This window comes from Polypterus senegalus, chromosome 5, assembly GCF_016835505.1.
Source record: "Polypterus senegalus isolate Bchr_013 chromosome 5, ASM1683550v1, whole genome shotgun sequence".
Classification (NCBI taxonomy): domain Eukaryota; kingdom Metazoa; phylum Chordata; class Cladistia; order Polypteriformes; family Polypteridae; genus Polypterus; species Polypterus senegalus.
The window spans coordinates 27,194,006-27,217,319 of record NC_053158.1 but is presented as its reverse complement, the minus strand read 5'-3'; the positions used below and the strand labels follow the sequence as shown (position 1 = coordinate 27,217,319).

Genomic DNA, 23,314 nt, shown 5'->3' with positions numbered 1-23,314 from the left:
CATAAAATTCTAAACAGTTATGTAATTATCAAAAAACTGAAATATTATAACAGACATGTGAAAAAGCAGTTAAAACTGATGATAATAGAAGGTATTTTAAGCAGATGCATTTTTAATAGTTCTTTTAAATTTTAGTGATAATGGGTCTAGTGCGGTGGTAGCACTGCTGCCTTGCAGTTAGGAGACCCGGGTTCGCTTCCTGGGTCCTCCCTGCGTGGAGTTTGCATATTCTCCTAGTGTCTGCGTGGGTTTCCTCCCACAGTCCAAGGACATGCAGGTTAGGTGCATTGGCGATCCTAAATTGTCCCTAGTGTGTGCGAGTATGCACCCTGCGGTGGGCTGGCACCTTGCCCAGGGTTTATTTCCTGCCTTGCGCCCTGTGTTGGCTGGGATTGATTTCAGCAGACCCCCGTCAGCAGAGTTAGGATATAGTGGGTTGGATAATGGATGGATAGATGAATGGGTCAAACCAAAGCTTCATATGAATTGAGTTCCAGAACGCAGGAACATCTCCCCTTCTCTGGTTACTGTTATTACCTAGACATTAAATATCCATAATACATTCAGTTGCTTTGTCAAAATTACATGCTCGCAGTATGCCAGTCTGTCCATTGACAATTAACAGACCACACATACCAGTCAGAATGGCATAGTGGTGTGCTGTAGAACAGTGACGTAACAGTACCTGCATGGCTCGCTATTGGCTTAAAATATCATTAATGTTTATCTGCTGTGAAAGATAGCGGCCCGGACACACACAGGCGGACACCAATTGCTCCATCACCCACGTTTATTTATACAATTATATTACAAAGTCAAGTGCACCGCCACCAAACCCCCCAAAGTCTAGGCTCTCAATAGCCACTATCTTCCTATACAACACACTCGGGCCTCTCCTCGCCTCCTCTGCCTCGACCTCGTCCTTCTCCTCACCCGACTCCAGCCTTGATTGCAGGGCAGCGGCTCCTTAAGTAGGTGGCTGATTGGTGACCACACCCAGCCACCTGTGACACTGCTTTCAGGAAAAGAATATGCTTTGCGCTTTTGAGAGATAATAGCAATTTTAAAAATTAATATTGATGAGAGAAAAACTAAAATAAGAAGGGTTTCCTTGCCAAGATGCTAAGAGATTACCAAAACTATGTGTATGTCAAATTGTTTTGTATAAGCTGATATGCCTTTTTTTGCATATGTTGTTTTCAAAGAAAAACTGCCTCTTTCATGTAATATTTATACATATCAGTGTCAAGAAACTTCAAGGATTTATGTATCAGATGCCCAAAAGAAGGACAACCATAATGTGATCATCCAGTCTAAGAGACTGTGCCATTTACTAAGAACTATTGCAGGTGTTTAGTTAGTTAAAATTAAATTAGGCTTCTTTTGAAAAAGATAATATGTGTATCTTTTTGAGTTAAAATAAGACGGTGGGGAAAATTGTTTCATTGTATTACTTATAGTCATACTCTTTTTTTCTTTTTACATGATTTTTTTAAAATCTGTTTGTTACGCTGTTTTTTTATAGCAGAAAATTCTGTGCTTGTTATAAAATTTAAAAAAATGAATGCTATCTTTTTTTCCTTTAGCTTTAGCTGAGAATGACAGTGAATAGCACCTTACTCTAATGAAGGACTAATATATTTATATATCCACATGAACACACATACTGGATATATGTGGTGGTTTTTTTTTTTACAATTTGAAATTTTCACCTCATATAGTTAATTTCCTCTCTTTAAGCCAAAAGATGATGATCTGCAAACATCCCTTACTTGTACAGGGACACTGTACTGTCTTTTGATGACCAGCTTACTTTACAGAATTGCATTTTTAAGAAATACCTACAGATTAACTTACATTAAATTTTCTTATATGATCACTTAAAATATCATCATTTAATAGCAGTACACCCATCATTAACTTGACTAATAGCATAATAGGAAATAATTAATTCATTTTGGGACTTTCTGTTGAAACAGCAAAATATTTAACACTTTCAACAGATGCATTTTTATGATTGTCTTCTACATTCTCATTCATTTGGATTTAAGAAATGCTACAAAAAGACAAAAATATAAATGGCAGTAGTTTGCCAATCAACATTCTCAAATTTGATCAACCGTATTCTCTTACTTAAACATAGCTCATCAGGTAGCTGGTATTTTAAATAATGTTTTATGTTATTTCAAATAAAGTGCCTCTAATTGTACTTTTTCCATAATATATGGTAACAATAATATTACATTTTTCTGTCAACCAGTAAAAGAAGGATTGCTTGGAAAAATTTGCAATTCAATTTTTTTATGGCAAGTAATTTATCGCACAATATAACATGCTCATAGGATTGTTAGATGTATTTGATGCATGCCCCTCTTTTCTACATCATCTCTGTCAACTTTAACAGCCTTGTGCCAAATGTAAAACAAGGGCTTCCACTTACTCAATAACCTCATCACTCTCAAACCTTTTTCTATGTGTGTGTCATTTTTCGGAGCTTCAGTGGGGATAAAATGTGAGGGAGCAAGACCTGGGGTACATGAAGAATGGCAAACAGTGCACTCAAGTTATTTGATTACTTCCTGGGTTTTCAATCATGTTGTCTTGCACTGTTTTTTTCAAGCAGGATTGCAGTGGCATTTTGTGAGGTCAAACACTCCTTAAATGCTTCTGCATCTTCTTGCGTTCTACAAGAGTTAATATGTACAGGTCAGAGTTATTAGTTTAGTAACATAGAATAATATGTACAAAAATCTCCCTTCTGCATTACAGACATCCGTGGCTATCTTCCATGTTAAAGGTTCATTTTAAACTATTTCTTCAGAGTTGTCAAATGAAGCATAACAATGATTCGGAGTGATGCATCCGTGTTTCATCAATCATTTATTCCAAGCCTTGCAACAGTAGACCAAATATGAATATGTCCCTTCCTGTCCTGTTTTGTGGGCAACAGTTATGCTGTGAGAAATCCAATATGTACACACACTTATGAATAACCTAACGCATCAATGATGTTGTTCACTTATCCATGGGATGCTAACAGCTGAATTGCAGACTTTTAGGTCATAGTCCTTTAGGCCTTTCTATTGCGTTCATCAGCATTTTCTGTAATTTAGCAGTGTCTGCTGTTGTCGGCCAACCAAAGAAAACAGTGTCAATGAGCGCTACTTAGTAGGGCTTCATGCAGCTTGTGAAGCCCTGAGACAAATAGTGCTTTTGTCAACAATATTGTATCTGCTTTGTAGTAAATTATTATTTGTTACTGATTTCTTCTCTGACACAGGAAATCCCGTAAAAATCTGTTATTTAAACAAACTCCAACCCACAATGCTATTTTAAAGCCATCTATGCATATCCTGGAAAACAAATTGTTCTGTGGTGTTGGAGTAGCAAGTGGAACATTTCAAGTTAACCACAGAATTAGTTGAGAAAGTATCCTGTTGAGGCAAAGAAAGTGTTGGAGAATGTGCAGCCAATCCTTGCATGTCAGGTTAATGCGAATTATAATTATGGAAGCAACTGTGGAAAAATATATCGGTGGTAATATTTTCCATGGTAATTATTGTTTAGGGACCTGATGAAGATCAATACTGGTTCTACCATTTCATAAAAAAAAAATGTTTCAAATACCTAACCAATTTAAAAAAAATCAGTTTCTTTTCTTTATTTATTAATTTACCAAGAGTGGATGCTGCACACTTATTAGAGAATCAGAAAAAAAGAATTGAAATGCTAAAAAAAAAAAATTGATTTGTTTTAGATAACGTACATTTAATCAGTAGTTTACTCTCAACAAGTTTTTTTAATACTGATTGACATTATAAAATTTTAAACAGTTATAATTTTTATTTGAATTTCAAGGGTAGATGCATGGGGATACTAATCATAAATATTTTTAAATTTTTAGCCATTTTTTAAAGGTCCTAATTTCCATATTTATGCCTAAATGCACTGGTTGACCTCCTTAATTGACTCCTCAGTTGGGTACAGCAGAATATATATTGGTCATTGTATCTATACCAAGTAGGCAGGTACCAGTGCAATTGTGTGTATATACAGAATTATAAGGGGAAATGAGTCAGACTTAATGAACTGTACCGTGGCATTGGAATGAAAATTTACTGAGCTTGGATATAAAGACATATCCTAATTGATTAACTTTTATCCTGTTGTCTGTATGAGCTCTGAGTTGTAAACCAGACAAGCACATCAGCAAACCAAAAATACTGATAAAATGTTAAAAGTAAAAATGCCAAAATCATTGCATAAATTCATAACCATAAAGCAACATCAAAGATCCGTGAGCGAGTTCCTCTAATTCACTAACTCCCTAAGAGTGCACAAAGCCACTGCATGAATAGGTTTAAATAAATTAAAGACAAAACATTACTGTAACACTACACTCTTAAAAATAATGTTCTTTATGTGGGTCTAATGTTTCTTACTGGGTTATGTGGTTCCACGTAGCTCCATTGTTTGACTAAGCACCATTTTATTCTGGGATGGATTCTTTACATATGAAGATAGTTCTTTTTGGTTTGAAAAAACTTAATAATATGTAGAAAATAAAAGAAAAACGTTAATGTATGGGGGGCTACAGGACACTCACAGATAAAGAAGACCGGGACTTGGTCATTGTTACTGGATGTATGCAGTGAGAGTCCTTTTAAAATTGCGACTCATTGGTATTTCATAAATCTATTACCATCTTTTTGTGGTTATTCACTGTATGAATCCTGTTACAGACCTAAATAACCAAACGTTCCTTCTGCAACCTTCATGTGCATGGGTCTTTTGGGAACCGAAAATTGTTCCCTTATGGCATCCCTCTGAAGAACCTTTCTTGCACATTTATTTTCAAGAGTGTATTCCTGTACTTTATTCTACCTTGGGAAGCACCGGATAACGTTGCTAGTATATAATGTAAAGTTTAAATGAGACTGAGAATGCACCATTTTCTACAATATGTGTATTTTCACTTTTGACAATGTTGAAATTAATTATTTGCATATTTATTAAATCAATTTTGTGTTTGTTTTGCAGAGTCTTATTTCTTCTTTGCAGTTCAACATACAGACTGCTATAATGTCAGTGAAATCCCAAATGTGAATATTAATGCTTGTACCAATTTTTCCTTAACATTTACTGACAACTTTACTCAGTATTAAAATAAGTATAAGATTTAAGATCCTGGTAATATATGGATTGATGTAATGAATTTTTGATGCATATCTACACCATTTAATAGAGAAGTGTACATATCGGGAAAATGTTTTCTTTTAGCATTGTATGTATGCACATACAGTACTCACCCGCACATGTGAGCCATATTTTCTTTAATTATTCAATTTAAGTTACTTTTCTTTGATTTAACATTTAAATATTTTGTAATGTTCAGAATACAAATATTTATTAAAAAATAAAATAGCATTTTTCAGGCAAATGTGCATATTTAATTATAGCATTTTTTGCTGTGGTGATGTCAGTGCGTAGATTATAGTGAAATCCTTACTTGCATGCACTAATCAACATACAATACTTAAGTACTTTTATTAGTAAATAAAACTGACCGACCTTATTTAACTGTCTGTCTGTCACAAAATAGACAATTTAAAAACTTTACCAATTATTGTTTTATGTAAAGATTTATTGAACAATTACGCATATAATTCTGCCAGATAATTTTATTTCAAAATGAGGAATTGTTTTATAACCCATATCGAATGATTGGGAAACGCATTCAAATTTTGGTCATTTCTATCTATCTGTCTATCTATCTATCTATCTATCTATCTATCTATCTATCTGTCTGTCTGTCTGTCTGTCTGTCTGTCTGTCTGTCTGTCTGTCTATTATCGTTTTACACTTTTCTAATTGCAATTTATACCTTTTGCCAGATATATGCTAGTATGAACATGAACATCTAGTTTTGCATCTTTATTTTATGTTCCTCTGTCCGGTTCTTTCGTCTGTGTATTAAACATGTCTACTGAAAATCGGTCACATCTAGAAAAAATATAGCAAGATTTTATTTACAGTTTAATGGTAGAGCATTTTATCAAGTAAATCCTTCAGTGCTGTTTAAATAATTTTTATTTTGAAAAAGTACTATAACTGCAGACCTTTCTGACATTATATCGCACTAAAATTGTTTCCGCATTTCTCCTGCTCTTTAGGGAAGACACATTTCTAGTACTTATGTGGTTTCAAACAGTGATACTTAAATGTTTCATATATGTTAGAGTACTCCAAAGTTTTATGCACGTGTCCCTATGGGAGTTGTGGAAGTAGTCATAATTTGTAATATTGATTGTGTGATACAGATTCCATTGTGTATGGCTGATAATAGACACTTTATTGATTAACTCTTGCAGGCATATTTTGGGGCTTGCAGCAGCGTATTTTTAGATGGTGTTTTGGCATACAGGCTGCAGATCTGACAATAGCTATATTATGTATCAAATTATTATATTTGGAGTATTTTTTGCCTTTCTATAACGAAACCCTAAGTGGTGGTGGTGTGTATTACTTTATATTCCTGTAAAACCATGTGGCAATACATTGATTATACTTTCTCATTAAAGCATTGTTTCATTATTTATGTAATCTGAATAGAAATATTGACAATACATAGCAACTATGGAAACATCTTCCAAAATATTTGATTTTAAACACCACAGTGCCTTTCCCTTTGGCAATCCCATCACTAAACATTTTGGAACATTGTGTAAAATTAAAGATTGAAATTGTTTTGGCAGAAGGTTATGACAAAATGCAACTTTTACAAAGTGCCACATGTGTCAAGGCACATGACATAGTTAGACAGCAATGTGGCTAAATGAGTTTCTTTTACAAAAATGTTATTTAATTGGTTTCTTGCATAGAAAATAACTTACTTTATCTTCTTGTTTTAGTAACTGAATCTGCACGTATGAACCAAGTTGTATTAGAGCTAAAAGCAACTGATCTTACTTTTGTTAACTTTGTAGGATTTTAACTACTTATTATTTAAACTGGGGTTTATTCTAAATTACAGCTTAAAGCTCATAGACACTGTTCTGTCTGATTTTCTGTTCATCAATAATACATATAGTATTTGTAAGTACTGTTTGAAAGGACCGGTGGGTTATCCATGTCTCCTCCATATCTCAGACATGATGTCAGTGAATAGGGGAGTGTGACATGCAGTAGACCCTCCCGGACAGGCTGAGTTATCTGAAGGAGTGCACTTATATACTAAAAAATAAATGACATAAAATATTCAGTGAGGAAACAAAATATGCTGCTGCTTGCTTATCTGTAAGACCCTCAATAATAGTATCTCATTTTTTTCCTGTTTGCTCATAGTAATATCACAACTGTTCTTTGGCGTTTAATAGGGAAATGGTTGAAAAAATTAAAAAGGAACATGATACTACAAAACAGCAGTGCCAACAAGCACACTTGGAACTTTTAAAGTATAAGCAAAAACTTGAAAAAGTTGAGAAGGAATATGGCATAACCAAGGAAGAATCAAAGACCTTGAAAGAACAGGTAAAACATGATTTTTCACATGTTTTATTTTCTGTAAAGTTAATCTTCTGGTTTATATTATATAGGGAATAATACAATATGTCAATTTTTATTATTACCTTTTTTTTTTTATTTTTTTAAGCTTTAGCGAGTGTCAAAATATAGTATGCAATAAGAAATGAACTGTTGATTTCTAAACTGCCTTCTCTATCAAAAAATGTCTTTCCAAAAGCTGTATACTACTTATTGCTTCTACATTTGATGTGTTCCACCCATTGCCAAGTGCTCCTTGCACCAGTGCTCTGACTGTTGACTGCTATATGAAATCAATCATTAAATAAAATTAGTGCCCAGATTTTTTCAAGCGATTCAGTGTAGTGCGACTAAAATGTGGTCCTACTCTTGGACAAACAAACAGACATACAAAGAGCTTATGATTATGTTTATATAGAATATGCTTTATTTCAAGTAACCTTAAGTACTGTTTGAAGGTTTCTGTCTCCGATTCTTGGTAGTACAAAATACCATTGAATAATAAAAATGTTAAGCATTATCTGCTTCTTTGTTTTATTTTGTTTTGTGTAAATTTTATCTTTGTCATTAAATGTCTTAGTGTTCATACTCTCTATTACTGATTTTTATTAATTTTATGCTATTGAAGTTCAAAGATATATTAACAAATATAAGGCTTTTAGTTAAATAACCTATGTAATTGATTCTTATTTTCTATTATAGTTTCAAGTCAAAGAAGACTCTATTAAATCTCTAAGAGAAGAGCTTACACAAGAACAAAATCGGTATCAGGATCAACAAAGGCAATTCAACAAGTTAAAACTTCGAACTACAGATGTAGAGACAGAAGTAGAGCAATTAAATATGAAACACTTGAATGATTCAACAATGGTAAGCACTGGTTAAGTTGAGAATTGTGCTTAATGTTACATTTATGTTAGGTGCACAAAACTCCTGTTGTGATTTGGTTTCACTTACTCAATAAGCTGATAAATTGTGGCTCAAATGAAAATGCAATGATTTATTCTTGGCTATCCTACTTTGTATCACATAATACTATTTCCGTATTTGTTGTGCCAATTTAAAGTAATTCAAATGATAATCTACAAATTGTCATTGAACGTTTGAAAATGTTTTGCACGGTTTTATTAGGCATTACTAGAAAACATGAGTTTTAGCATGTGATCAGATATGATTTTTTAATGTCAAGAAAAAGGAAAAATAATCAATACAAGCTATGACTCTGTAAATTGGAATGTAATAAATAAAAACACGGCTTTTTTCACAACAAGGCATAACAAGCAAGAAGAGTTTCCCACTTTGCTTCACTCTTTTGAAAAGCAAACGAGAACAAACACTGAGTCCTTGAGAAAATATACAAACAACTTAACTGAATGAGTCTTTAAATGCAGTGGTCACCCTAACTGCAACTGGACTGTTGTGCTGACTAAATCCCACCATGTTCAGGAAATAACAAAGACACCCTCTAACATCTTCTTTCTGTGTGTCTTTATCTAAGTATTCTAGCTAATAAAGTGCCTGATCACATGGACATTACTTAACAGCTAAAACTAACTAAAATTACAATGTTTCTCCTTTTATTTAACCTTGAAGTCAATTTATTGGTCATATGCTTCCTGTTTACCAAATACGAGGGATGTTCCCAGAATAACCAATATCAAGCTTTTGTAAGGTCTGAAGCGCTCAAAAACTAATTTCATTTGCTTAAACAAAAATAAAGCCATGGCAGTTTTCTTATTATACTGAATAATGAAGATTTTGATTCCTGAACACTTTTGGGTGTATCTTACTGATTTTGGCCTGCTAATCACAAAAATCACCTTTAAATTTTCCTATGTTAACATGTTATTTACTGTTTTGGCCAATTCTTGTGATGATATAAGTATAAATATACAGTACAACATCTACAACTAGAACATCTGTGGTGAAGTGGCACTGTTACTAGGATGCAGCTAAGATACTGCTGTTTCATTTGTGAATGGCTGTGCTAAAGGGTCCCAATAGGTTAAAAAGAATGGTCCACTCCATGAGTATTTAGTTTCAGGGTAAAAAACACTTTTTGGTTTTGCTTACCTAACAAAGTTATTTTTGCCTTCTCTGCAGAGAAAATGTGCATTGATGAAACATTTCATGAAAGTAATGAACAAGGAAGGTGAAGATTAAAATATTTGAGACAGTGATGTTTTCATGAGTAATTGGTGCCAAGATTAATGAAAGCATTTTTGTTGGTCTACCAAACAGACATGCCATTAATGACAAGCAGTTTGAAAATGACTAGGGAGGCCAAAGGAAATCGCATGAAAGGCATCAGGGATGTTGTTCAGAACATTTTTGCAACTACATAGCACCAAACTTTGTCCAGCTGGTTTGCAACATGTTTCAAGCATATAAAACCATGAAGTGCAACAAGTCACTAAAGATTTGTTTTCTCCATCCACAGTTGGATATTATCCCTGTTGTGTCCTGCACGGGGCACTCTTTCTTGATGCAAAACAAATTAGTACCAATACCCAACCTTTTTTTAACCATGGTGGAAATATCTATCTATCTATCTATCTATCTATCTATCTATCTATCTATCTATCTATCTATCTATCTATCTATCTATCTATCTAATCTATCTATCTAGAACTGAACTTCCTTTAAAGTGGAATTTAAACCCCAAAGTATACAATGCATAATTCATTTATACATCCATATCCAGTCCAGGGAGAAGCCAATGAAACGTATAGTCCATCTTCAGTGAGGGATGATGATAGCTATACGAATCAGTCCAGCAAGGTGGGGAGCAGCATTGGTCAGCTTCTGCCTTCATGATGAATCCTCTTCATTATAACCCCTCATATATTTACATATGAATGGAATTCTTGTCAGATATGGGCAAGTGCTAGCAGAGCCATCCATGTTTTTTTGACTGTGCCCAAATAACTCCTTCCCCGGTTCTCATGGCTTCTACAGACAGTAACCATTGGTCACTCTGGCCAGATATTGTTTCAGCAAACGTCAGCATTTTCAAATAGTCTGTCTGGATTGAATTTCACATGTTTGTTTATCTTCCTAGCCAATTTCAGCCTGTCAGCTGGTGTGTGTGTGTGTGTGTGTGTGTGTGTGTGTGTGTGTGTGTGTGTGGCTTCAATAAAGGAATAATCTTTTATAAAGTAATGTGTTTGTAATAAACCTCACGGATCACAGTGGCACACTGAAAACCTCTGGTCTTGGGGCAGGCAGTGACAGACATGGTGAAAGATTTCAACAAGATATTGTAATGATGGAAAAGTAGTTTTTGGCAAGTGGAGTCCATCAGCGCTGTCTGAATACTGTTTGACATTGAAATAAGAAGCATCAGATGATAAGCACAAGTGAAGATCAGTAACAACACATTTTTAGTACATTTTTGAAGTAATGAAATTTGTCAGCATCATTAAGTGATTAGTCCTGCTAAAATAAATAAAACTTCATCTCATTTTTCAGTCTTATAGTTATTGTCAACTTGAAGTTGACTATCATAATCACCAAAACATTTCAGGCAGTAAGACTTTTGGGGAAGAAAAAAAATTTTCCAATGTTTGTTGTCCAGATTTTGACCTCTATAGGAACAAGTCAGTTCACAAGTCACTTGACTAAAAGCTTAGTTTACTGTCTGTTAACTAAAGGTCCACCACAGTAAAACAATCTCCTTACTCTTAACACAGGGTGTTGTCAGGGAATTGTTAAAGTATGAACAAAGTATGATACAAGGACAGAAGAAAGAAAAGTTACATCCTAGGTGATTCCAAAGCAAACATTACATTTCGTTATTTTGGATTATATTGTTAAACTGAAGAATGAAAAAGCAGGACATTGCAATGGTGTTTTATTGAGTCAAACAAATGTTAATATAACAGATACAACAATTTACTTCAGAATCAATCCAGAGAAAACAAAAGAAAAATTTATATTTATCTAAGTTTATGGAGATTTTCACAGTGCATAAGCTAGTGTTTTACCAGTGATATCTTTGATTTTAACCATCTTTCAGATTCTTACCCTAGTTGACTATAATTGGTTTTATAGGTTACTGTTGTTTTGTTGCTTTTAACTCATATTGCTTTGTTTTGTTTGTTTTTTTTAGCATTTTCAGATACTGTGGAAAACACTTGTAGAAAAGCAAATATCAGAATTAGTTTTTTTTAACCTTGCAGAAGGTGTGACTTATCAGTTTGTCCTTCAGACTCTTCAGTTGACACCATAAAGGTCACAAATGTCAGATTATTTCCATAAGCGGTTTAGGACTCTTCAGGACTGTTCTTTTAAATGTGTGCATACCATTGAAGATTCTTGATATAGCCCTTAATTGCCAATGACCTGTGACCTTTCACTGAAAACCATTTAGTTATGTTTGCTAATTTTCAGGATTTTCCATTAACGAATAGGGAATAAGAATTTAAAAAGACACCCAAAAAAGCAATAGGTGTCTACTGCCTGTAGTTATTGAGCACTTAACAAGCTAAGTCTATGAGAGATCATTGATTCTGTATGATTTTATTATTGAATAGAATATTTCCTATTTACGTCTGACAGAATATTGGCTCCAGTTAAATGATCATTTTTGCTGGGTCATAATTTATTCTTGAATAGCTTCGGAGTGCTCTTTGTGACAGTATTGTTGACTTTCTGCATTGCTTTTATGCTGAAAAAGGAGAAAAGAAAAACATCCAGTGCTGTCTTGTTGTTTAATGACTTTTGTGACCTATTTGTATCTTTAATCTTTTGCCACCTGAGTGCTGTTTTTTTTTTTAACTTTTATACCAAGGAGGTTTGATTAGTTTATTTCCCTTTTTCCCATTCTTATAGTAACTTTAATCTGAACATAGATTACCAATGTGTCCATCTGTTGCTGAATTCCTGAACAGATTACATTTAGTTCAATACAAGAAGGTTGTTTGTCAGGTTTTGGACTCAGTTTTCATTTGTCTGTCATAAATCTCCAGGTTCGTGAGTTGGCTCCATTCTGCTTTCTCCACTACTGATTAGTTAGACTTTGTGTCATCGAGAAAGTGGTATATATTTCATAGATTGAATTTAATTGACTCTGATATTTTTACAGATTATTTTTTCATCTTTGATTAATGTTCTGGCAAGGTGCATAGAAACTAAAATAATCAGATAGTCTGTAGTTTTCATACATTTCAAAATGCTTGTGTTTCTTCAGCAAGGTGCCCTGTTATATTCACTCACATATCAGTTAAATGTAGAAATGGTTATAGTTTATTCAAATAAAAAAAAAAAAATACCTCAGTAAAAGTGTCCATGTCTCTGACCTCTAATTGGCAAGTTATGTAAAGAGTCTGTAAGTATTATTCAGGTCTCATTTGAAAAAACTCGGGTTGCTGTATATTGTTATCAATTTTACTGTTCCAACTGCTTTGTGTCACGTTATTTCATACATAATTGTAAACTGTATGTAAAAGCAGAAACTGCAGTCAGAGCAGGATCATACTTCCTTTTCTAATTGCATATTTCAGGGTGCACAGTAAAGTCAGTATTATTAAACTATAATAAATAAATATTATACATTTTTATATTTAAATATATATATATATATATATATATATATAGATTATATATATATATATATATATATATATATATATATATATATATATATATATATATATATATATATATATATATATATATATATATATATATATATATATATATATATATATATATATATATATATATATATTTATATATATATATATATATATATATATATATATATATATATAGATATATATATAGATATATATATATATATATATATATATATAGATATATATTTATATAGATATATATATATATATATATATATATATTATATATAGATATATATATATAGATATATTGTGACGGACAGCCAGGACGCCTCTGCTGCATACGTCCCGGGGAAGCCACCATGGACAGTGCAATACCTTCCCAGGGGCCTGGGGCAGTCTCCCTGGCCGTGGGTCCTTCCTTCTCCCCCATGGCTCCATGGGACATGGAGTCCACCACAGCCCGGATGGGAGATGGGGTGGCCGCTAGAGGGTGCTGCGGAGAGCCAGCCGCCACAAGGGACGACTTACCAGCCCCACCCGGAAGTTCAATTAAGACTAGCTGGTCAGGCACCTGGAGCACTTCCGGGTGGGCTATAAAGTGGGCCAACCTCCCTTATTTCTTGGCGGAAGTCGGGTGGAAGAGAGACGGAGCTGGAGAGAGGACTGGAGGCGGCCAGGAGAGAGGCATTGTGACTTTTTGGCCTGGACGTTTGGGGAAACGGTGCAAGAGGCACTGGGGAGTGCACGTGACCTGTAAATAATTGTATAATAAACAGTGTGTGGTGGAGCCAACGATGTCCGTCTGTGTGTGTCGGGGTTCAAGTCCACAATATATATATATATATATATAATACCTTTGGTTTTTACAGAAGGTCTTTAAATAAATACAAACACCATGATCTAAACACACATCAGAATGACTAAAAAAGAAGAAAATTAAAAAGAAAGAAAAACTTCTGACTGCAGTTACAGTCCCAGTGAGGCATTATTCAGTCATATTGTCTTTGGTATGAATGAGCCCCAGTAGAGTTTCCTGACACACTTCTGCTGAATAATTTTGTTGGCTGTAAATCCTCATTGTTAGTCTGTCAGAGAGATAATGTGAAGCATTGCTCATAACTGGCACTCAGTTTTGTCTCTCCTAATACTGTACTTCCAGGTTGTCCAGAGTGAGTCTCATAACTGAGCCTGCCCTTTTTATTAAAGTGATATTACCAGCCCAGCACACCACAGCGTAGAATATCGCACTGGCCATTACAAAGTTGTAGAATATGTGAACAAAGCCTGCTCTGCCCTTACATAGTCCTTTTGTCTTTTGAGAACTGTCCAACCTGATATTGATATACAACCCCAAGTACTTGAGGAAGTGCACCCCCTCTACATCAGTTTCCTGAATAGTGACCAGTGAAAGTCAATAACCAGTTGCTTGGATTTGCTGATGTTACGTTGCAGATAATTCTGTCTGCACCAAGAAGTAAAGTTCTCTGCCTGACTCCAATACTCTCAACTTCCTTATCAATGCACTCCATAAGTATGGAATCATCTGAGGATTTCTGCTAGTGACATGACCTGGTGTTAAATTTGTTTTCTGATGTGTATAAAGAGTGAAAATAAAAGGAGGCAGGACTGTTCCTTGTGGCGCTCCAGTGTTTTTCACATCTGTATCAGAGACACATTTCTTAAGTCTCAAATACTGCAGTCTGGTTGACAGTCCATTATTCAGGACAGCACAGGCTCATCCACCTGTCTATTTCTGGGTGTACCCCTTAACAGGGATGGCTGGATTATATTGAAGGTACTATAGAAATTAAAAAAACAGAATCCTCACAGTGCTACCAGCTTTGTCCAAGTGAGAATATGCCTTTAGAAGCAGGCAGATAATTGCATCATCCATTCCAATCTATGTCTGATAGGAAAACTGCAATTGGCTCAGGTGGTCGGCCACAAGAGCATTCATTTATTCCAGGACCAGCCTCTCAATTGCTTTCATGATATAAGACATAAATGCCAGTGGTCTTAGTCATTATATAAATGTGTGTGTGTGTATGTACATAAATACATTCATACACATTTACCCACCACTTTATTAGGTATATCTGTTCGAATTCTTGTTAATGCAATTATCTAATCAGCCAATCACTTGTCAGCAACTCAATGCATTTCAGCATGGTGAACTGCTAAAGTTCAAATCAAGCATCAGAATGAGGGATTTGAAAGGGCCATGTTTATTGGTGTTAGACAGGCTAGTCTGAGTATTTCAGAAACTGCTGATCTACTGGAATTTTCATGCACAACCATCTCTAGGGTTTACAGAGATTGGTCCAATAAATTAAAAATATCCAGTGCATGGCAGTTGTCTGGACGAATGTCCAGACTATCTTGAGCTGATAGAAAGGCAACGGTATCTCAAATAACCTCTGCAAAACTCAGTTGTATTGAGAAGAGCATCTCTGAACGCACAACACGTCGAGTCATGAAGCAAATGGGCTACTTGGTGCTACTCCTGTCAGCTACAAACAGGCAACTGAGGCTACCATTTGCACATGCTCACCAAAATTAGACAATAGAAGATTAAAAAAAAAGTTGCTTAGTCTGATGAGTCTCGATTTCTGCTGTGACATTCAGATGGTAGGGTCAGAATTTGGCATGAACACATGAAATCATTGATCCATCCTGCCTTGTATTAACGATTCTGGCTGGTAGTGGTGGTGCAACAGTGTGGGGGACATTTTCTTGGCACACATTAGGCACCTCAGAACTAATTGTGCATTATTTAAATGCATAACCTACCTGAGTATTGTGTTGACTATGTCTATCCCTTTATGACTGCAATGTACCCATCTTCTGATGGCTCTTCCCGCAGGATAATGCACCACAAAGCTCAGATCATCTCAAACTGGTTTCTTAAATATGACTATGAGTTCACTTTACTCAAATGACCTCCACAGTCAGCAGATCTCAATCCAAAAGAGCATCTTTGGGATGTGGTGGAACGGGAAATTTGCATTATGACTGTGCAGCCGACAAGTCTGCAGTAACTGTGTGATGCTGTCATGTCAATTTGGACCAAAATCCCAGAGGAATGTTTCCAGCACTTTATTGAATCTATGCCACAAATAATTATGGCAGTTCTGTAGACAAAAGGGTGTCCAACCCAGAATGTGTGTATGTGTGTAAGTATATCATTAAGTAATTAATTACATTAATCGAGATTAATCACATCTAACATTAAAACATGTAATTATAAAATTAATACAGAAATCATGAAGTACATACACACAGCATCACAAATTTAATATAGAATCAACACAAAGGAATTAAAAAAATAATGGCATAATTTAAACTTAAACAATGACCTTAAACCTGAACTTTTAACAAAATAGTGCTTGAGCAAGTACAACCTGAATTTGAATGCTTTCCTAAAAGGCAAGTTGAAAAGAAGGCAAAAAGATATTAATATTAATTTTAAACATTAATTATCAAATTGGCATGTCCAAACAAAGATTAAACGATCAAAACGACTATTGACTTTGAATGCACTGTTGAAAACTCATTTAATTGAAAGAAAAAGCATCTCTTAAAATGGGCATACATTAAACCTTGTGTTAAAACTCAATAAATACTATCCTCAGTTGTTCATCACCATCATCAACTTGATAATTATACTCTACACAAGTGTTTTTCAACTGTTGCACCATGGAAATAACAGTGTAATGCCCTTGGGTCCTGAGATAGTTGAAAAATGTCTGTGGAGGATGGTACTACCCGGAGAGTCTGACATAAAAGCATACACACTCACTGCCGGTCAGAAGTTTTCGAACACTTCAGTTTTTTCAGTTTGCTTCAAATTTAATCAGTTGAAATGCAATGAAAGGTTGAAATTTAAAGTTTAGGTTAGCTAAAACTGACAAAAAAGAAATTTCAGAATATTACAAATGGGCCATCTTCAGGGAACTAATAGGTTACAACCTACAGATGTTCTGCAACAATTAAAGCATATTAAGCCTCATAAATTGAAGCACACATTTTACACAGGTGTTCCAGCATCTGTTGATTACTTGAAAACGTTCTGTCTGTCTTAAAGCAGAGTTGAAATAGACTGTGTTACTACACACACTGAAGTACTACTTGGACAATATTCCAGTGATAATGGGAAGAAAACATACATTAACAAATGAAATGAAACAGAGCATTATTTCTCTTAGAAGTGTTGACCTTCCATTTAGGCATATTGCAAAAAAAAATCAAAGTGTCAGTGAGTACAGTGTCCTACACAATCCAAACACAACTGGAAAATGGAAGAAACTCTGAATGGAAGAGATCTGGCAGACTGAAAATCATAACCCAATCAGAAGTGCGTGATAATCTCACAGCACAACAGCTTCAAGCAAAGCTTAAAAATGGTAGAAAAAGTCTCAGTTCTACTGTGAAAAGGAAGCTTTGTGCTGCAGGTTTAACAGAACGAGTGACAGTAAGAAAGCCATTTCTTAAAATACAAAACAGGGCCATGAAATACTGCAGACTAGAATAAAGTCTTATTGACTGATAAATCAAAATTTGAAATCTTTGGTTCATCATGCAGGATGTTCGTATGCCATCAGGTTAGGTTCTACATATATATATATATATATATATATATATATATATATATAATGTGTGTGTGTGTATATCTATACTAATAAAAGGCAAAGCCCTCACTCACTCACTCACTCACTCACTCATCACCAATTCTCCAACTTCCCGTGTAGGTAGAAGGCTGAAATTTGGCAGGCTCATTCCTTACAGCTTACTTACAAAAGTTGGACAGGTTTCATTTTGAAATTCTACGTGCAATGGTCATAACTGGAACCTATTTTTGTCCATATACTGTAACTAGCAAAATACCCGCGCTTCGCAGCAGAGAAGTAGTGTGTTAAAGAAGTAATAAAAAAGAAAAGGAAACATTTTGAAAATAACGTAACGTGATTGTCAATGTAATTGTTTTGTCACTTTTGTGAGTGATGAGTGTTGCTGTAATATGTATAGTACTGCATTAAAATTTTTATTAAGAAGAAAATTAAACCTTTTTAAACTGAGGGAAAATATGCCAATAATTATTTGTTAGGGATCTCTTTGTATACCATGTTGTCAGTTCGGCCCTCCGGTTGTAACATGACCAAGCTGTGCGCTGAGCTTACTCTTTAATCGGTTTGAGTTTCATGGTTTGTTTCAATTATGACAGTATTTGCAGGATTTGTTGAAGTGACATTCGGCATCTGTCAAGCGTTGTAAGCACACAATTGGTTTCATCGATAAAATCACATCCAGCTTTTGAGAGTTTAAACATTCATAAACATCAAAGTGTCCACTACTGAAATCGTCACCTGTGAATCTAAGATGTTTAAGAGGCATTGGCGTTTGTCGAAAGGTGTAAAATATTTGGCCATTTTGGTACACTTGAAAGCGACAACCGAACAATTCAGCGGCATCCATCAACTCACATGCAGAACCATAGGTGAAGGGCTTAAGCATTTCACTCTTCTAGTGCTCCTGTGTATAATTATCTCCTTTACCGTCATCAGTCCACACCTTGAACCTGCCCCAGTCATTCAATACATAAGACACAATGTTCCTCCTGATATCAAGAGTGAGCCTGATATGGCCATGCAATATGTAACAAAGAGAATGAAAAAGGTAGGTGCCATCTCCGGGCATGGAAACCACTTGGTAAGCGACAGTTCTTTGATCGATAGTGATCACCTCAATAGACATGGTAATGGGGGTTGGAATGATAAAGGAAATGGGTACCTGAGAAATTGTAATAAACAAACAATAAAACAGTGGAGAAGCCGTGGATTAAACAAAAAGGCTGTAGTTATCAGTAGGGAGACATGAATCCCGTGTCAAAGCAAGGAAGGGAATGTAGAGACCGGAGCGACGGACGGTCTTATATAGGCAGGCAGCCAACAGCGTGGGAGGCGTTTGGATGGGGGACCCAACGCCATCTCACATGGTGGCCAAGCTGCAGGCTATGGACGTATATATGTATGTAGGATTCAGTTAGCGTTGGGAACCCGTGTACCAAATTTCTTGAAGTTGGGTCCATAAGTAACAAAAACTGTTGAAAAGTTCAATATGGCGGCCAACAGTGGCATCATACCACCGAAATAAGTACGTACATTGGTTTTGGTTAATGCAGGGAAGCCGCCTACCAAATTTCGCGAAGATGGGGCCATAAATAAGAAAGTTCAACATGGCGGACGTTGTTGACCGTTATGACAATTACGCGTAGAATTTCTAAATGAAACCTGCTTAACTTTTGTAAGTAAGCTGTAAGGAATGAGCCTGCCAAATTTCAGCCTTCTACCTACATGGGAAGTTGGAGAATTAGTGACGTTGGAAAGTTCAATATGGCGGCCAACAGTAGTGTCATACCACCGAAATAAGTACGAACATCGGTTTTGGTTAGCGCAGGGAAGCCGGCTACCAAATTTCGTGAAGATGGGGTCAGCCTTCTACCTACACGGGAAGTTGGAAAATTGTTGACGTTGGAAAGTTCAATATGGCGGCCGACAGTGGCGTCATACCATCGAAATAAGTAAGTACATCAATTTCGGTTAGCGCAGGGAAGCCACCTACCAAATTTCGTGAAGATGGGGCCATAAATAAGAAAGTTCAACATGGCAGACGTTGTTGACCGTTATGACCGTTACGTGTAGAATTTCGAAATGAAACCTGCTTAACTTTTGTAAGTAAGCTGTAAGGAATAAGCCTGCCAAATTTCAGCTTTCTACCTACATGGGAAGTTGGAGAATTAGTGATGAGTGAGTGAGTGAGTGAGTCAGTCAGTCAGTCAGTCAGTGAGGGCTTTGTCTTTTATTAGTATAGATAGACTGCAGCTCGATGTCCATGAATACTTATTAAATAACTCCAAATAGTCTGTCCGCTTCCTTTCATAGCTTTTCTGATGGTTGTGCTGCTTCCATGCATGTATTTTCGTATTAAAGCATTTAACCAATCACATTTCAGCCATCATTTGTTGCCAGGCAGAGAGGCCTTCACAATCCATTGTGCAGGCACTCTAACACAGAATAAATGTCAAATTAACCTGTTGCTTCAACCAATCAGATTTTGAGTTGGTGTCAGTAGGGCCCTCTAGCAGGCGTACGGCAACGTCACCATATTCAGACCCATTGATTGGATAGAAGCCGATATGAGGAACTCTACGAGGCCACTGAACGCACCGCAAGCGTTCCGAAGCGTCCCTCACAAGACTACGCCAACTGCATGGCAGGATTCTGGACAATATTATTTGCCAGAGACAGACCAGATTTCAAGACCACAAAAACCTGATGTTTGTCACGCTCCTTGAGCCCCAGAAGTTTCGGGAATACAAGAAAAATTTCTCGCATGCAGCCTTCTCCAGTTTAACATAAGAGTCACGGAGCGGTTTTTGATCTGTCTCGGCTAAAAACAGAACTGACTGTAATGTATGCCATGGATGATTTTGCAGGAAAATCTCCCACTGATCTCCTTGAGTTCCTTCATCAGAAAAATCTGAATGAGAGCACGGGACAGCTGTTCACATTGGTATATTTGGCGGTGACCATTCCCATGTACACTGCTTCTGTCGAGCAGACATTTTCAGCCCTAAAGCGAATTTAAACTTATGCCAGAAATACGACAGGGCAGGTTGGACTTTCAGCATTAGCTTCGATGGTGATAGAAAGAGACTTTTTAATGGAACTGAAATGCACGGATAATCCGTACGACAGAGTAATTGAACTGTTTTTGAGGAAAGAGAGGGGGATGGATTTTGTTTAAAAATAATCCAAATTTTTGGTGAGTAAAATGTTGAGATTTTCCTAAATAATATTGCAAGTTTATGAGTTATTATTGATGTTTTTTATGTGTGTCGCGGATGTGGCTGCAGTATAAAGGAACTTACTCACCCCTGGTTTGTCTATTCAATAAAGGCATTTATTATGGCTACAGGAGTTATCTTATATATATATATATATATATATATATATATATATATATATATATATATATATATATATATATATATATATACTGCCAAATAAACGAACCACACGCCATGGCGCAACACAAGAGGCTTTGCCCGTAGCACTGACGTCTGAGGCTCGATTCCCGAGAGGGGGTGCAGTGAGTGTGTACGCCTGATGAGCCCAGAATTAGGGCGAAACAAGTGCCGCATACTCTTTGCATTATTCCCCGGGAATGGCCTGCAGGCAAGGAAGAAAAAGAGTCAGTGCACTCTGCCACATCCTGGTATGTTTCAGAACTGTCCTTACCCAAGCCCTTTAGCTGCCTCCCATGTGCACGTGTGTGACGAAATATATATATATATATATATATACTAGACATTAAGCCTGTTACAATAACGGGCGCTAGAACAGTAGTGCATAAACATAAGTAGGAACAGTCTATATTAATTGGCAAGGACCTTGACCTCATTCTGTTTCTTGTCTTAACTTTTTTTGTCAAAAATATTTTTGCAAGAAGCCTAAAGTAAAATAATAATAAAAATAAAATAGAAACGTATGACAATACAGTAAGTATAATTAATATTGCCTTAGTGTAAACCTTTGTAACAATCTGTAATACACAATATCTGAAGAAGATATTTAGGAAAATTTTTCTATTTTTTTACCTCATGAAATTTTTCTATAAAATTTCATTATAGACAACATTTCTTGTAAATATTCTGTCTGAGTTTGGCAAGAGTTTGCCTTGTTCAGGACCATCTACAACCTTGACAACAACATCTGGAAAACTTCTAACTCTTGATAATGCAATATATAACTGACCGTGGGTGAATACTGGTTCTGGCAAGTAAATGCCAACTTTTTGTAAGGTTTGCTCTTCTGAGTCTCTCTTTTTAGCGTTTTCTGATGCTCATTTTCTTTTTCTTCAATCGATCTATTTGTTCGTATTTTTTTTTTTTTGTCTTTCAGCCTTTCTTTTGATGATGTTTACTTGTTGAGCTGACCGTTCTTCCAGGAGATGTTACTTATATAGGATTTGATTGTCTGTGTCTTTTGTCCTACTTAACGTGTACTTTTTTTTTTGGGGTGGCATGTTAGTAGATATGTCCGTAATATTTTCTCTTACAGTAATACTGGCTTGTATGTGGCTGTAATATGCGTCAGTGTATTGTGTGCCTTTAAATTTCTCTCGCAGTAATACTGGTTTGTATTTCTGTAAAATGCCTGTAATTTTCTCTGACAGTAATACTGGCTTTGATGTGCGTGATATGACTTTAATTTTCTGTCACAACAGTGGGCAATCAGCAGAGTGTCCCCAGCAACTGATGTAATGTGTGGCGTGCAGTTGATAATCGTGACTGTGTCGCCTCCCCAGCAAGTACTGTGCAGATCCCCAGCAAGTATTTTAATCTGTGCTGGTGTGTAGCTGATTATTGTATGGGTGCCGTCTCCCCAGCAACGGATTTTATGTGCGCGGCCGCGACTACCTAATCAGCACTCTCCCAGCAATTATGTCTTTTATTTGCTTATCACGCTGCAGTACTGCACTGCGCTTTCAGTATGTGTGCTTTTTGCTTAAGGCCATTCACTGTGTGGCCAGTGCCAAGGTGATGTGGGCGTGCACGGCCCGCACATGCGCACTTCACCAGAACACACATACACGGACACCTGGACGCACACAGGGCTTTTATTAAAGAGGATCATGCGCTGCCGCGGCAAGGCCATTCACTGTGTGCCCAGTTTCCAGTGTGTGTGCTTTATTTGCTTATTATGCGCTGCCGCTGATAGGTCATTCACTGTGTTCCCAGCTTCGAGTGTGTGTGCGACCAAGGTGCCGTGTGCATGGGCGGGGCATGGTGCAATGTGCCGGCCCCACACATGCACACTTCACCAGAAGACACACACACGGACACCTGGACGCACACAGGGCTTTTATTAAATTTATATTTATATATATATACTAATAAACGGCAAAGCCCTTACTGACTCACTGACTGACTGACTGACTGACTGACTGACTCATCACTAATTCTCCAACTTCCTGTGTAGGTAGAAGGCTGAAATTTGGTAGGGTTATTCCTTACAGCTTCCTTACAAAAGTTGGGCAGGTTTCATATCGAAATTCTACGCGTAATGGTCATAACTGGAAGCTGTTTTCTCCATTTACTGTAATGGAGATGAGCTTGAAGCCCGTGGGCC

The 23,314-nt window shown here is 36.2% G+C and overlaps 1 protein-coding gene across 3 annotated transcripts in view; it reads left to right on the top strand.

The window, feature by feature from the left end:
* The window catches only part of LOC120530174 (putative leucine-rich repeat-containing protein DDB_G0290503), a 419,164-nt gene that overhangs the window by 243,568 nt on the left and 152,282 nt on the right, over positions 1-23,314 (top strand). For all 3 annotated transcript variants that reach the window (XM_039754405.1, XM_039754404.1, XM_039754406.1), the window contains 2 exons: positions 7,377-7,530; positions 8,245-8,412. In XM_039754405.1, coding sequence (XP_039610339.1) covers positions 7,377-7,530; positions 8,245-8,412 — 322 coding nt within the window. The remainder of the gene's footprint in view (positions 1-7,376; positions 7,531-8,244; positions 8,413-23,314) is intronic.